Source organism: Palaemon carinicauda, chromosome 4 (assembly GCF_036898095.1).
Source record: "Palaemon carinicauda isolate YSFRI2023 chromosome 4, ASM3689809v2, whole genome shotgun sequence".
Taxonomy (NCBI): Eukaryota; Metazoa; Arthropoda; class Malacostraca; order Decapoda; family Palaemonidae; genus Palaemon; species Palaemon carinicauda.
In genome coordinates this window covers 53,912,304-53,925,139 of record NC_090728.1, presented here as the reverse complement: position 1 = coordinate 53,925,139, position 12,836 = coordinate 53,912,304, and the positions used below count along the sequence as shown (strand labels likewise).

The 12,836-nt window shown below is 39.1% G+C and overlaps 2 protein-coding genes across 2 annotated transcripts in view; both read right to left on the bottom strand.

Moving 5' to 3' along the window:
* Positions 1-3,296: 3,296 nt before the first annotated feature.
* On the bottom strand, positions 3,297-5,943 carry LOC137639426 (nuclear pore complex protein Nup98-Nup96-like). The gene is made up of 2 exons (XM_068371700.1): positions 5,769-5,943; positions 3,297-3,709 (listed from the first exon to the last, which is right to left on the bottom strand). Exons 1-2 carry the CDS (start codon positions 5,941-5,943, stop codon positions 3,297-3,299), a joined length of 588 nt encoding a protein of 195 aa, XP_068227801.1.
* Positions 5,944-9,202: 3,259 nt separating this feature from the next.
* LOC137639091 (uncharacterized) overlaps positions 9,203-12,836 on the bottom strand; it is a 5,233-nt gene continuing 1,599 nt past the window's right edge. Inside the window, exon 3 of the mRNA XM_068371415.1 lies at positions 9,203-9,751. Coding sequence (XP_068227516.1) covers positions 9,437-9,751 — 315 coding nt within the window. The 3' untranslated portion in view covers positions 9,203-9,436. The remainder of the gene's footprint in view (positions 9,752-12,836) is intronic.

Sequence of the window (12,836 nt, the reverse complement as noted above, 5' to 3'; positions counted from 1 at the left end):
TCCAGTGTGAGTGATAATACGAGTTAGCAACTCCAAATGTTATTGGGCCTCGACCTCGGCTACACTTCGAATGGTTTTTGCTCCGCTGTGGCTCGCTGCGCTCACAAAGCAAACAATACATCACTGCTGCTATGTTCTGGCAAACGGTACATATTGAGCTGAGCTTGCAAGCCCCGTGGGTCATTATTTATGGGATATTTGTTGAAACTTCTGATGGCTTTTGCTCCGCCATGGCTTGCTGCACTCCCAAAATAAAAAAAACATCATTGCTCCTATGTTGAGCTGCGCTCAAAAACCCCATGGGTCATTATTTCGGAGATATTTTTTACTTTCATACAAGCAACAATAGCTATATGGGTACTGCATGGAAAACTCATAATGAGAAAACTACATATATTTACCTCCATAATGAATGGATAAGATAGAGACAACTGGCAAAATCTAACCGATGCCCTTTGTGTCAATAGGTGTAGGCGGAGGAGATGATGATGATGATGATGATGAATGTTCCTTTATGCTTTCTATGTCCCGTTACGCTATTCAGTAAAACCGCGGAAACACTCCACTGTCATGTAAAACAAATAATTTCCCTTAATAATAAAACCCAACATCAGTTCAGTAATCCTGTTTTCTATGATGACCGAGGCTGATAATATGGAAGTTGTAGGGAAATTAAAGGAATATGAACTGACCGACCTAATGTAACCCTCCCCCCATAACCTGCCCTATATTGCCGTGTCCTTGTTTATCAAGGGCGAGTTTGAAGCCAATCAATGCTTTGGGACCCTCTCCCTTACCCTTGCACAGTAATGTTGGGTTCAATTACTTAAGGAAGATTAACCCACTGACGATCTAATGTCACACTTTGCCGTCAGTCTGTCAGGATGCCATAAAATGTCTTATCAATCAATCAATTGTCGTCAGCCATTCATGTAACCGAAAGTGCTTAATAGAAAATTTATTAATCTTTCTAATGCAATTTTCAGTTTCTATCTTTATCAATTTGTTAGTTATGCTACAAAACTTCATTGTTCATTGTAAAATAATTAGCAAGTCATGAGCCTATCAGCAAATTTGTCATGGTCGCGGTCACCAGAGGGTTAAGTAAATTATTTTTAATGCTGACACAGAGTATTTTTAGATTAAGATGCATGGAAGAAGGTAGATTGGACTGAACATGATTGTGTAAGTTAGAATACATAAACAGTCATCGTAGGATAGATAAAAGTGTAAACAAAATGTTCTTGGAGTTAATAGTGTTGTAATGGATGATGATGATGATGATGATGATATATATATATATATATATATATATATATATATATATATATATATATATATATATATATATATATATATATATCAACGCTAGGCAGTATTTAATCATACCAAAATAGCAGTTTCTTCAGAAATTGTGCATCCCTTGATGCTGAGAGACAGTGTATTAATGGCAATAGTTTTTACAAACAAACAGGTACAGTATAAGACTATGGAACACTCTAGACCTAGTCAAGTCATAGGCTATACTTGGAATACTCACTCCTGCATCCATATGGGCCTAGGCCTACTGTTAAAAAAATAATGATAAATTTTCAATAACTGACAAACCAAAGTAAACTGACCACACAAGTAATAACTTGACTCCAGAGGAAACTATTCAGTTCAACCCTTTTAGATGACATTAAAAATGTTTTAAAACTTTGAATCTTCAAGAACTGTGGCACTTATTTTTAAAAGCATCCATTGTCAAAGGAAACCGACTCAATACTTCTATTATGTCTTTATGATAAACTAAATTAACAAATTGGCAACGTACCTAGGATTATGACTGTCGAGATGGTAGTACTTCAGGATACTTCCAAATTTGCCGCCAATTTTAGCTTGAACTGGTGCCTGTATACTTCCGAATTTGACGCCAATTTTAGCTTGAACTGGTGCCTGTATACTTCCGAATTTCCCGCCAATTTAAGCTTGAACTGGTGTCTGTATACTTCCGAATTTGCTGCCAATTTTAGCTTGAGCTGGTGACTGGTGTCTGTATACTTCCGAATTTGCCAATTTTAGCTTGAGCTGGTGCCTGTATACTTCCGAATTTGCCGCCAATTTTAGCTTGAGCTGGTACCTGTATACTTCCGAATTTGCCGCCAATTTTAGCTTGAGCTGGTGCCTGTATACTTCCGAATTTGCCGCCAATTTTAGCTTGAGCTGGTGCCTGTATACTTCCGAATTTGCCGCCAATTTTAACGAGCTGGTTACTGTATACTTCCGAATTTGACGCCGATTTTAGCTTGAGCTGGTGTCTGTATACTTCCGAATTTGCTGCCAATTTTAGCTTGAGCTGGTGACTGGTGTCTGTATACTTCCGAATTTGCCAATTTTAGCTTGAGCTGGTGTCTGTATACTTCCGAATTTGCCAATTTTAGCTTGAGCTGGTGCCTGTATACTTCCAAATTTGCCGCCAATTTTAGCTTGAGCTGGTGCCTGTATACTTCTGAATTTTGCCGCCAATTTTAGCTTGAGCTGGTGACTGGTGTCTGTATACTTCCAAATTTGCCGCCAATTTTAGCTTGAGCTGGTGCCTGTATACTTCCGAATTTGCCGCCAATTTTAGCTTGAGCTGGTGCCTGTATACTTCCAAATTTGCCGCTAATTTTAGCTTGAGCTGGTGCCTGTATACTTCCAAATTTGCCGCCAATTTTAACGAGCTGGTTACTGTATACTTCCGAATTTGACGCCGATTTTAGCTTGAGCTGGTGACTGGTGTCTGTATACTTCCGAATTTGCCGCCAATTTTAGCTTGAGCTGGTGACTGGTGTCTGTATACTTCCGAATGCCGTCAATTTTAGCCTGAGCTGGTGACTGGTGTCTGTATTCTTCCGAATTTGCCGCCAATGTTAGCTTGGACTGGTGACTTGGTGTCTGTATACTTCCGAATTTGCCGCCAATGTTAGCTTGGACTGGTGACTTGGTGTCTGTATACTTCCGAATTTGCCGCCAATGTTAGCTTGGACTGGTGACTTGGTGTCTGTATACTTCCGAATTTGCCGCCAATTTTAACTTGGACTGGTGACTTGGTGTCTGTATACTTCCGAATTTGCCGCTAATTTTAGCTTGAGCTGGTGCCTGTATACTTCCGAATTTGCCGCCAATTTTAGCTTGAGCTGGTGCCTGTATACTTCCAAATTTGCCGCCAATTTTAACGAGCTGGTTACTGTATACTTCCGAATTTGACGCCGATTTTAGCTTGAGCTGGTGTCTGTATACTTCCGAATTTGCTGCCAATTTTAACGAGCTGGTTACTGTATACTTTCGAATTTGACGCCGATTTTTGCTTGAGCTGGTGCCTGTATACTTCCGAATTTGCCGCCAATTTTAGCTTGAGCTGGTGCCTGTATACTTCCGAATTTGCCGCCAATTTTAGCTTGAGCTGGTGCCTGTATACTTCCGAATTTGCCGCCAATTTTAGCTTGAGCTGGTGCCTGTATACTTCCGAATTTGCCGCCAATTTTAGCTTGAGCTGGTGCCTGTATACTTCCGAATTTGCCGCCAATTTTAGCTTGAGCTGGTGCCTGTATACTTCCGAATTTGCCGCCAATTTTAGCTTGAGCTGGTGCCTGTATACTTCCGAATTTGCCGCCAATTTTAACGAGCTGGTTACTGTATACTTCCGAATTTGACGCCGATTTTAGCTTGAGCTGGTGCCTGTATGCTTCCAAATTTGCCGCCAATTTTAACGAGCTGGTTACTGTATACTTCCAAATTTGACGCCGATTTTAGCTTGAGCTGGTGCCTGTATACTTCCGAATTTGCCGCCAATTTTAGCTTGAGCTGGTGCCTGTATACTTCCGAATTTGCCGCCAATTTTAGCTTGAGCTGGTGCCTGTATACTTCCGAATTTGCCGCCAATTTTTGCTTGAGCTGGTGCCTGTATACTTCCGAATTTGCCGCCAATTTTAACGAGCTGGTTACTGTATACTTCCGAATTTGACGCCGATTTTAGCTTGAGCTGGTGTCTGTATACTTCCGAATTTGCTGCCAATTTTAGCTTGAGCTGGTGACTGGTGTCTGTATACTTCCGAATTTGCCAATTTTAGCTTGAGCTGGTGCCTGTATACTTCCGAATTTGCCAATTTTAGCTTGAGCTGGTGCCTGTATACTTCCGAATTTGCCGCCAATTTTAGCTTGAGCTGGTGCCTGTATACTTCTGAATTTTGCCGCCAATTTTAGCTTGAGCTGGTGACTGGTGTCTGTATACTTCCAAATTTGCCGCCAATTTTAGCTTGAGCTGGTGCCTGTATACTTCCGAATTTGCCGCCAATTTTAGCTTGAGCTGGTGCCTGTATACTTCCAAATTTGCCGCTAATTTTAGCTTGAGCTGGTGCCTGTATACTTCCAAATTTGCCGCCAATTTTAACGAGCTGGTTACTGTATACTTCCGAATTTGACGCCGATTTTAGCTTGGGCTGGTGACTGGTGTCTGTATACTTCCGAATTTGCCGCCAATTTTAGCTTGAGCTGGTGACTGGTGTCTGTATACTTCCGAATTTGCCGCCAATTTTAGCTTGAGCTGGTGACTGGTGTCTGTATACTTCCGAATGCCGTCAATTTTAGCCTGAGCTGGTGACTGGTGTCTGTATTCTTCCGAATTTGCCGCCAATGTTAGCTTGGACTGGTGACTTGGTGTCTGTATACTTCCGAATTTGCCGCCAATGTTAGCTTGGACTGGTGACTTGGTGTCTGTATACTTCCGAATTTGCCGCCAATGTTAGCTTAGACTGGTGACTTGGTGTCTGTATACTTCCGAATTTGCCGCCAATTTTAACTTGGACTGGTGACTTGGTGTCTGTATACTTCCGAATTTGCCGCCAATTTTAGCTTGAGCTGGTGCCTGTATACTTCCGAATTTGCCGCCAATTTTAGCTTGAGCTGGTGCCTGTATACTTCCAAATTTGCCGCCAATTTTAACGAGCTGGTTACTGTATACTTCCGAATTTGCCGCCAATGTTAGCTTGGGCTGGTGCCTTGGTGTCTGTATACTTCCGAATTTGCCGCCAATGTTAGCTTGGGCTGGTGCCTTGGTGTCTGTATACTTCCGAATTTGCTGCCAATGTTAGCTTGGGCTGGTGCCTTGGTGTCTGTATACTTCCGAATTTGCCGCCAATGTTAGCTTGGGCTGGTGCCTGTATACTTCCGAATTTGCCGCCAATGTTAGCTTGGGCTGGTGCCTGTATACTTCCGAATTTGCCGCCAATGTTAGCTTGGGCTGGTGCCTGTATACTTCCGAATTTGCCGCCAATGTTAGCTTGGGCTGGTGCCTGTATACTTCCGAATTTGCCGCCAATGTTAGCTTGGGCTGGTGCCTTGGTGTCTGTATACTTCCGAATTTGCCGCCAATGTTAGCTTGGGCTGGTGCCTGTATACTTCCGAATTTGCCGCCAATGTTAGCTTGGGCTGGTGCCTTGGTGTCTGTATACTTCCGAATTTGCCGCCAATGTTAGCTTGGGCTGGTGCCTGTATACTTCCGAATTTGCCGCCAATGTTAGCTTGGGCTGGTGTCTGTATACTTCCGAATTTGCCGCCAATGTTAGCTTGGGCTGGTGCCTTGGTGTCTGTATACTTCCGAATTTGCCGCCAATGTTAGCTTGGGCTGGTGCCTGTATACTTCCGAATTTGCCGCCAATGTTAGCTTGGGCTGGTGCCTTGGTGTCTGTATACTTCCGAATTTGCCGCCAATGTTAGCTTGGGCTGGTGCCTTGGTGTCTGTATACTTCCGAATTTGCCGCCAATGTTAGCTTGGGCTGGTGCCTGTATACTTCCGAATTTGCCGCCAATGTTAGCTTGGGCTGGTGCCTGTATACTTCCGAATTTGCCGCCAATTTTAGCTTGAGCTGGTGTCTGTATACTTCCAAATTTGCTGCCAATTTTAACTTGAGCTGGTGACATGTATCTATATACTTCCGAATTTGCCGCCAATTTTAGCTTGAGCTGGTGACTGGTGTCTGTATACTTCCGATTTTGCCGCCAATTTTAGCTTGAGCTGGTGACTGGTGTCTGTATACTTCAGAATTTGCTGCAAATTTTAGCTTGAGCTGGTGTCTGTATACTTCCAAATTTGCTGCCAATTTTAACTTGAGCTGGTGACATGTATCTATATACTTCCGAATTTGCCGCCAATTTTAGCTTGAGCTGGTGACTGGTGTCTGTATACTTCCGATTTTGCCGCCAATTTTAGCTTGAGCTGGTGACTGGTGTCTGTATACTTCAGAATTTGCTGCAAATTTTAGCTTGAGCTGGTGTCTGTATACTTCCGAATCTGCTGCCAATTTTAGCTTGAGCTGGTGTCTGTATACTTCCGAATTTGCCGCCAATTTTAGCTTGAGCTGATCACTGGTGACTGATGATCTGATCAATTCACTCACCCAGTCTCAGTCAGTCACTGGTCACTGAATCACTGACGGGTATTAGTCTGGTTACTGTTAATTTCAGAAGTTGCCACGCATTATATCATTCACTTTTTTCTGTTTATCTCTTTAAGACTTACTGTAGTTCCGCTTCGAGTTTCTCATAATTACACTATTGATAATAATCTAAAACATATACAGCATAGATGTGATAAGCCCAAGAGCGCGCACTCCACCCAAGTCAGGACCAGTGAGAACCAGGCAATAGTTGCTGATTGCACAAGCACATAAAGTGTTTTCGGGGTTGGGGAAGGGCTTCTATCTCTCTCTCTCTCTCTCTCTCTCTCTCTCTCTCTCTCTCTCTCTCTCTATATATATATATATATATATATATATATATATATATATACACATGCGTGTGTGTGTGAGAGCGCGAGTGATTTTGTATGAATGTTATGTACGTATGTAAGTTAAGCAAATGTCAATATTATCATTATTATTAGTATTATTATTATTACTAGCCAAGCTACAACCTTAGTTGGAAAAGCAAGATGCTATAAGCCCGAGGGATCCAACAGGGAAAAATAGCCCAATTAAATTCTGTACTATTTGTAGTGCGAATATATGACAGTTAAAGGTTAAAGGTGTCTGGTTTCAGTTCCAGTTCCATCAGAATAGATGCTCACCAGAACATCAGCCGGGCAAGCCCAACCCCCCACTGTGGTGCCCTACCACAGCAGTAGCCTCCCCAGTAAACAGCTTAAACTCACGGCCCTGGGCGGGGATCGATCTCTTGCCACGCGAATGCGAGGCAAACACGTTACCATTTTATGAAAGAATTATTCAAACATTTTATCATGCCATTGGTTCATATATACTAGTTAAAATTCAACATAAAAGAAGCTAAGGGAGTCTCAAAATCTCGAGGCAAGCAAGTTTCAAAGGAACTCGGACTCAATTACTGTAGGCCTAGGCCTACCAAGGAAATCTAAGAAAATACGAATAGGCCTACAACTTGAAGATGGATACTCATTATCAATACATTACAGAGGAGACTGGGGTAAACTAGAATTGAAAAATAAAGGAAATTCGAATTAAATACAAGAGGAATCAAATCGAAATAAAATCCAGAATTAATTTCCAGTGTAGAGAGAGCCAATACGAAATCGAATCTATCATAACGCCTTGCGATTATAGAAATGTCAAGTAGGAGTTACAAATTAATTAGCGGACAATGAATACATATTTTCTTATACGAAAAATCGAAGATTGTTCATAGAGTTTCCAGTTTTTTGCTTAAATATTAGACAATGAAGCAAAACTTTGATCGTTTAAGAACTTTAAGGTTTATATTTTAAAGGCTTCCTTTCGTAATATTGACATCAGCCATTTTGATCTTCCATGGGTTTTGAATCTATAGTAACTATCATGGTTGGAGATAATACAACTAATTTCTCGGGATTGAGCTAGATCTCTTACTAAAAATAGGAGAAGAAGAAATCTCCCGTGGCCTTGACCACAAGGGGAAGGTCGTGAGACCAAGAGCTCGCTAAGGATTGAATGACTAATTGCAATCTATTTTTAAATACACCATTTATAATTTTTGAATACACCATTTATAATTCTACGATAACGAGTTTTATGATCAAATGAATAAATTAAATATATGATGTATATTGGTTTAATGGGAAAGAAACAAAAAATAGGATTACATTTTGTATTTTTAACATGTGTATCATAACAGCACTGAAATATCTCACGATTTCCAATGTCTGACCTCTGGTCTAAATTTTATAATTCATTCAAATTCAAATAATAAATTTGAAACATTATCACAATGTACATGTCTTTCTTGAGATTCATTCCATGGCAGTTGCTTGCAATATTTAAAGAAGGAAAACGATTATGACGTAAGTTTGCTCGAAAAAAAAAGAAACAGGAAGATGAGGAGTGGGCGAATGGAATGGTTAAAAAAGATAAGATTATGATTTTTTCACCTTCGTAATAAAAATTGAACAGTGAATTAGAGATGAAAAAAAAGCTGTTTGATAATTTCCGTTCGTTCTTTTGAAATGGTTTTTATCACAACAATTTCATAAGATAAGGATATCCGGAAAAAAATAATCTAGGAAATCAAGAAATAAAGATTGAACCACTGATACAGAGTCCCATTGTAGTTATAATTAAAGGGTAGATTATTTGGCTCTCTGGAAATACAATATTATACCTACTGTATGTCTTTTAGTTTTCTCTTGTGATTCAATAATTTTTAGCTAAGTGTACACCATTATCTTCAATTCTAGTTTATGATGTAGCTACACATAACCATGTATTATTTATTATTATTATTATTATTATTATTATTATTGTTGTTGTTGTTGTTGTTGTTGTTGTTGTTGTTGTTGTTGTTGTTGTTGTTGTTGTTATTATTATTATTATTATTTTTAAGCTACAACCATACTTGGAAAAGCAGGAGGCTATAAGCCTAATTACTTCAACAGGAAAAAATACCTAGTGAGGAAAGGAAATAAGGTAACAGATAGATTAGTATGCCTGATTGTATCCTCAAGGAAGAGAACCGAAAACAGGAGGCTGTAAGCCTAATGGCTCCCACAGGGAAAACAGCTCAGTGAGGAAGGGAAATAAGGGGACAGATAGATTAGTGTGCCTGAGTGTACCCTCAAGGAAGAGAACTCTAACCCAAGACTGTATAAGAATATACTGTAGAGAACAATAGTTTGATTTTGAAGTGTCCCTCTCTTAGAAGAGCTGCTTATTGTCAGGAAAAGGATACCACTATATATTTTTAACGTTTTCCTTGCGTGTTTGACAGACAAGTGTTTAAAGTGATGTTCGAACGTGTGAACGGAGTATTTGGTTGTCGAATACGTTCATCGAATGTTTCGAAGAAAATCTGTTCTCGCCTGACTTATGTGGGCGGGGCTTCATTGTCCACAACCCTTAATGGCTGACTCCACCTCTTCGAACAGTTCGACAAGCAGGTTCGACGAAGCGTTCGATCGTGTAAACCTCGCTTAAAGTTCATTCACTGGAAACATTTCGATGATGTAATTCATCCCAATCAGACACTGCCTCAAGGATCCGAACCCTCTCAGCCCTCTCATGTCAGGGGATGCAACGCCGAGGTAACTTTTGGTGATGAGATCCTGGATGAGATTCTCACTGGGCCTGAGACCGCAACTCAGGACGGCGTCCTCCAGTTCTATGCTGAGGACATCTACGAAGCCCTTGGCGTCCTTCATCTCCTCTTCGAAGTTGTTATCGTAGAGAATCTCGTCCAAGAAGAGTGTGTCGAAAGCCGTAGAATATCTTTGGGCAAAGCCGAGAGTCTGAAATCGAAAGGGACAGATTATTATTATTATTATTATTATTATTATTATTATTATTATTATTATTATTATTATTATTAATAGAAGCTGAGCCACAGCCCTAGTTAGAAAAACAAGATGCTTTAAGACCAAGGGCTCCAACAGGGAAAAATAGCCAAGCGTGGAAAGGAAACAAGAAAATTAATACGCTGCAAGAGAAGTAATACAATCAAAATAAAATATCTTAAGAACAGTAACGACAATAAATCAGATCTTTCAAATGTAAACTATAAAAAAGTAAAAAAAAAAAAAAGAAAGATAAATAGGGTAGAATAGTGTTCCCAAGTGTACCCTCAAGCAAGAGAATCTAACCCAAGACAGTGGAAGACCATGGAACAGAGGCTATGGCACTACCCAAGACTAGAGAACGATGTTTTGATTTTGGAGTTTGTTTCTCCTAGAAGAGCTGCTTACTATAGCTAGAGTATCTTCTAAATGTAATGAGAGACGTAACATTTGGAAGGTCGTGTCATTAATCAGCTTTCTGTACCTATAAAACTTGGGTGTAAGAATAATGTAACGCTGACCATCTTTTACATTCAGATCTCCCTGGACAATTCTATCCTGTTCGTAATACTAGGCGGGCAGTTAATTCTAATAGCCAGGCCTTCTCCGTCAAGAGGCTCAATACTACACAGTATTCTAGAAGTTTTATTCCAGCTGTGACCAAGTTGTGGAATGATCTTCCTAATCGGGTAGTTGAATCAGTAGAACTTCAAAAGTTCAAAGTTGTAGCAAATGGTTTTATGTTGACCAGACTGACATGAGTCTTTTTATAGTTTATATATGACATATCTGTTTTTGACGTTGTTAATAGTTTATATAGGACATATCTGTTTTGACGTTGTTACTGTTTTTAGAATGATTTATTGTTAATTTTTTCTCATCATTTATTTATTTCCTTATTTCCTTTCCTCACTGGGCTATTTTTCCCTATTGGAGCCCTTGGGCTTATAGCATCTTGCTTTTTCAACTAGGGTTGTAGCTTGGGTAGTAATAATAATAATAATAATAATAATAATAATAATAATAATAACAACAAAAAATAGGCCTATCTTCTTTAGAAGAACTTCAATAGTTATGCTTTGAACTTTTATTACACTTTAAAAAAAACCGTAATTTTAATAGGAAATTCTCCGTAAAAATATATTGTTTTCAGGCGTATTTCAGTAAAATATAGGCGACCGTAATTTTTACCATACTTTGTTGTTATCTTTTACGGGTTGGTGACCATAATATCACTCCTTAACGTGAATTTATCCGGTTTTAATACAATAAATGCCAGGCAACATTTATTCAAGGATTTTTATCGATTTTTACGGCAAATTTTTAAATGTATATATGGTATTGGGACGAAGATGGGTCCTATAAAATATGTTTTTGGATTATAAATTTCTTAAAGTTTTAATCCAAGGGATTTCCTGATTGTAGTTTACTTCCTATTGTAAATTTCAACTCAAATGGCGAAATTATTTTTAAGCTTATTCATTTTGTGTAAACTATGTAGCTCTCGCCAGTTAAACAATAGGGTGTACCAACCGTGTGTCACACAATTGTACATAATTCCTTTTGTATATATTATGCTTGTATCTGCGCTCTTCCCTCGCACTAAAAAGAACCTGAATGATCATGTCTCCGTTTTGCCCTGTAACATTTGTCTGTCTCTCGAACAGGTTATGTCCTGTTGCCTTGAGGTTTTGTATATAAAGAAGAGTGTTCACATTGGTGACCCCTGAGTGACTGCTCACCAATGTGACGGTGCCGAGTGAGGGTTGTGAACTCAAAGGCAGGATGCAATCAACTGAGTTGTTTATTAAGGAACACTCTTCTTTATATACAAAACCTCAAGGCAACAGAACATAACCTGTTCGAGAGACAGACAATGTTACAGAGCAAAACGGAGACATGATCATTCAGGTTCTTTTTAGTGCGAGGGAAGAGCGCAGATACAAGCATAATATATACAAAATAATTATGTACAATTGTGTGACACATGGTTGGTACAAGGGAATAACTTTGTATAAAACCATTATCTTTAATTTGGTGAAGAGATAATTAGAGATAATTCATTTGCCTCTTATCACCAGTTAGTTACAATCAGTTAATAACTGGGTTATGACAACATTAACCACAGTAAAGTAAGTAATTGATGGAAGTGTTACGGAAAAAAAACGACATTTAAAATTAAATCTTCCTCGCTTGTAAAAAAAGCTTTAAGGAAAGGATTTTATATGAAAAAAGTTTCCAAAAATTTGAACAAGAGTAATCTGAATGTTAAAAATCTACCACTATTTATGTATTTTTAGTTCAGTCATTCAAAATTACTTAAGGAGAAAGATTGGACTTGATTAGTGATAGAAATTTAGCAGACCTTGAGTATGCTAATGATGCTGTCTTTGTTAGCAGAACACCACAGGATTTTCCATGCTTGGTTACCAGAATGCATGAAATATCACACGAGGTTGGGCTGAAGATGAACAAAAGAAAGATAGAGATGATGAGAACGGAGTATGCAATGGAAGATGAAATATCATTGGAAGGAGAAAGGATTAATGAGGTAGAATCATTTAAGTATTTAGGAACTATGATCTCCAATACAGGGTTTTTAGAATTAGAGTTTAGTGAAAGATTGAAAAAAAAAATAAATCAGACAATGGCTAGGTTAAGTAAAATTTGGAAATCAAATCGCCTGAAATTACATATAAAAATCAGACTATATATCAATTTAGTGAGATCGGTGTTACTCTATGGACATGAGTCATGGTATGACAATGAAACAATTTTCAATATATTTAGTAGATTTGAGAACAAAGTCCTCAGAAGGATATTGGGAGATAAATGGCAGGACAGGATTAGAAATGAAATTATAAAAGAGAGATTACTCGAGTGCCATATGTGGATGAGATCATGATGAGGGTTAGATGGAGATGGTTTTGGCATGCTTTGCGCCCTCCCCAAGAGAGATTAGTTCACCAAACGTTCAGCTGGGCACCACAAGGCAATAGAAGAGTTGGAAGACCCAGGCCTACATAGCTGAGGACTATGA

What these genes read in the sequence shown, in the direction of transcription:
- LOC137639426 (XM_068371700.1), bottom strand. Translation starts at nt 5,943, where the DNA reads ATGTCACCAGCTCAAGTTAAAATTGGCAGCAAATTTGGAAGTATACAG. An exon ending in CATTGGCGGCAAATTCGGAA is followed by an intron (nt 3,710 to 5,768) that starts GTATACAGACAC and finishes CAAATTTGGAAG; the next exon opens with CATACAGGCACCAGCTCAAG.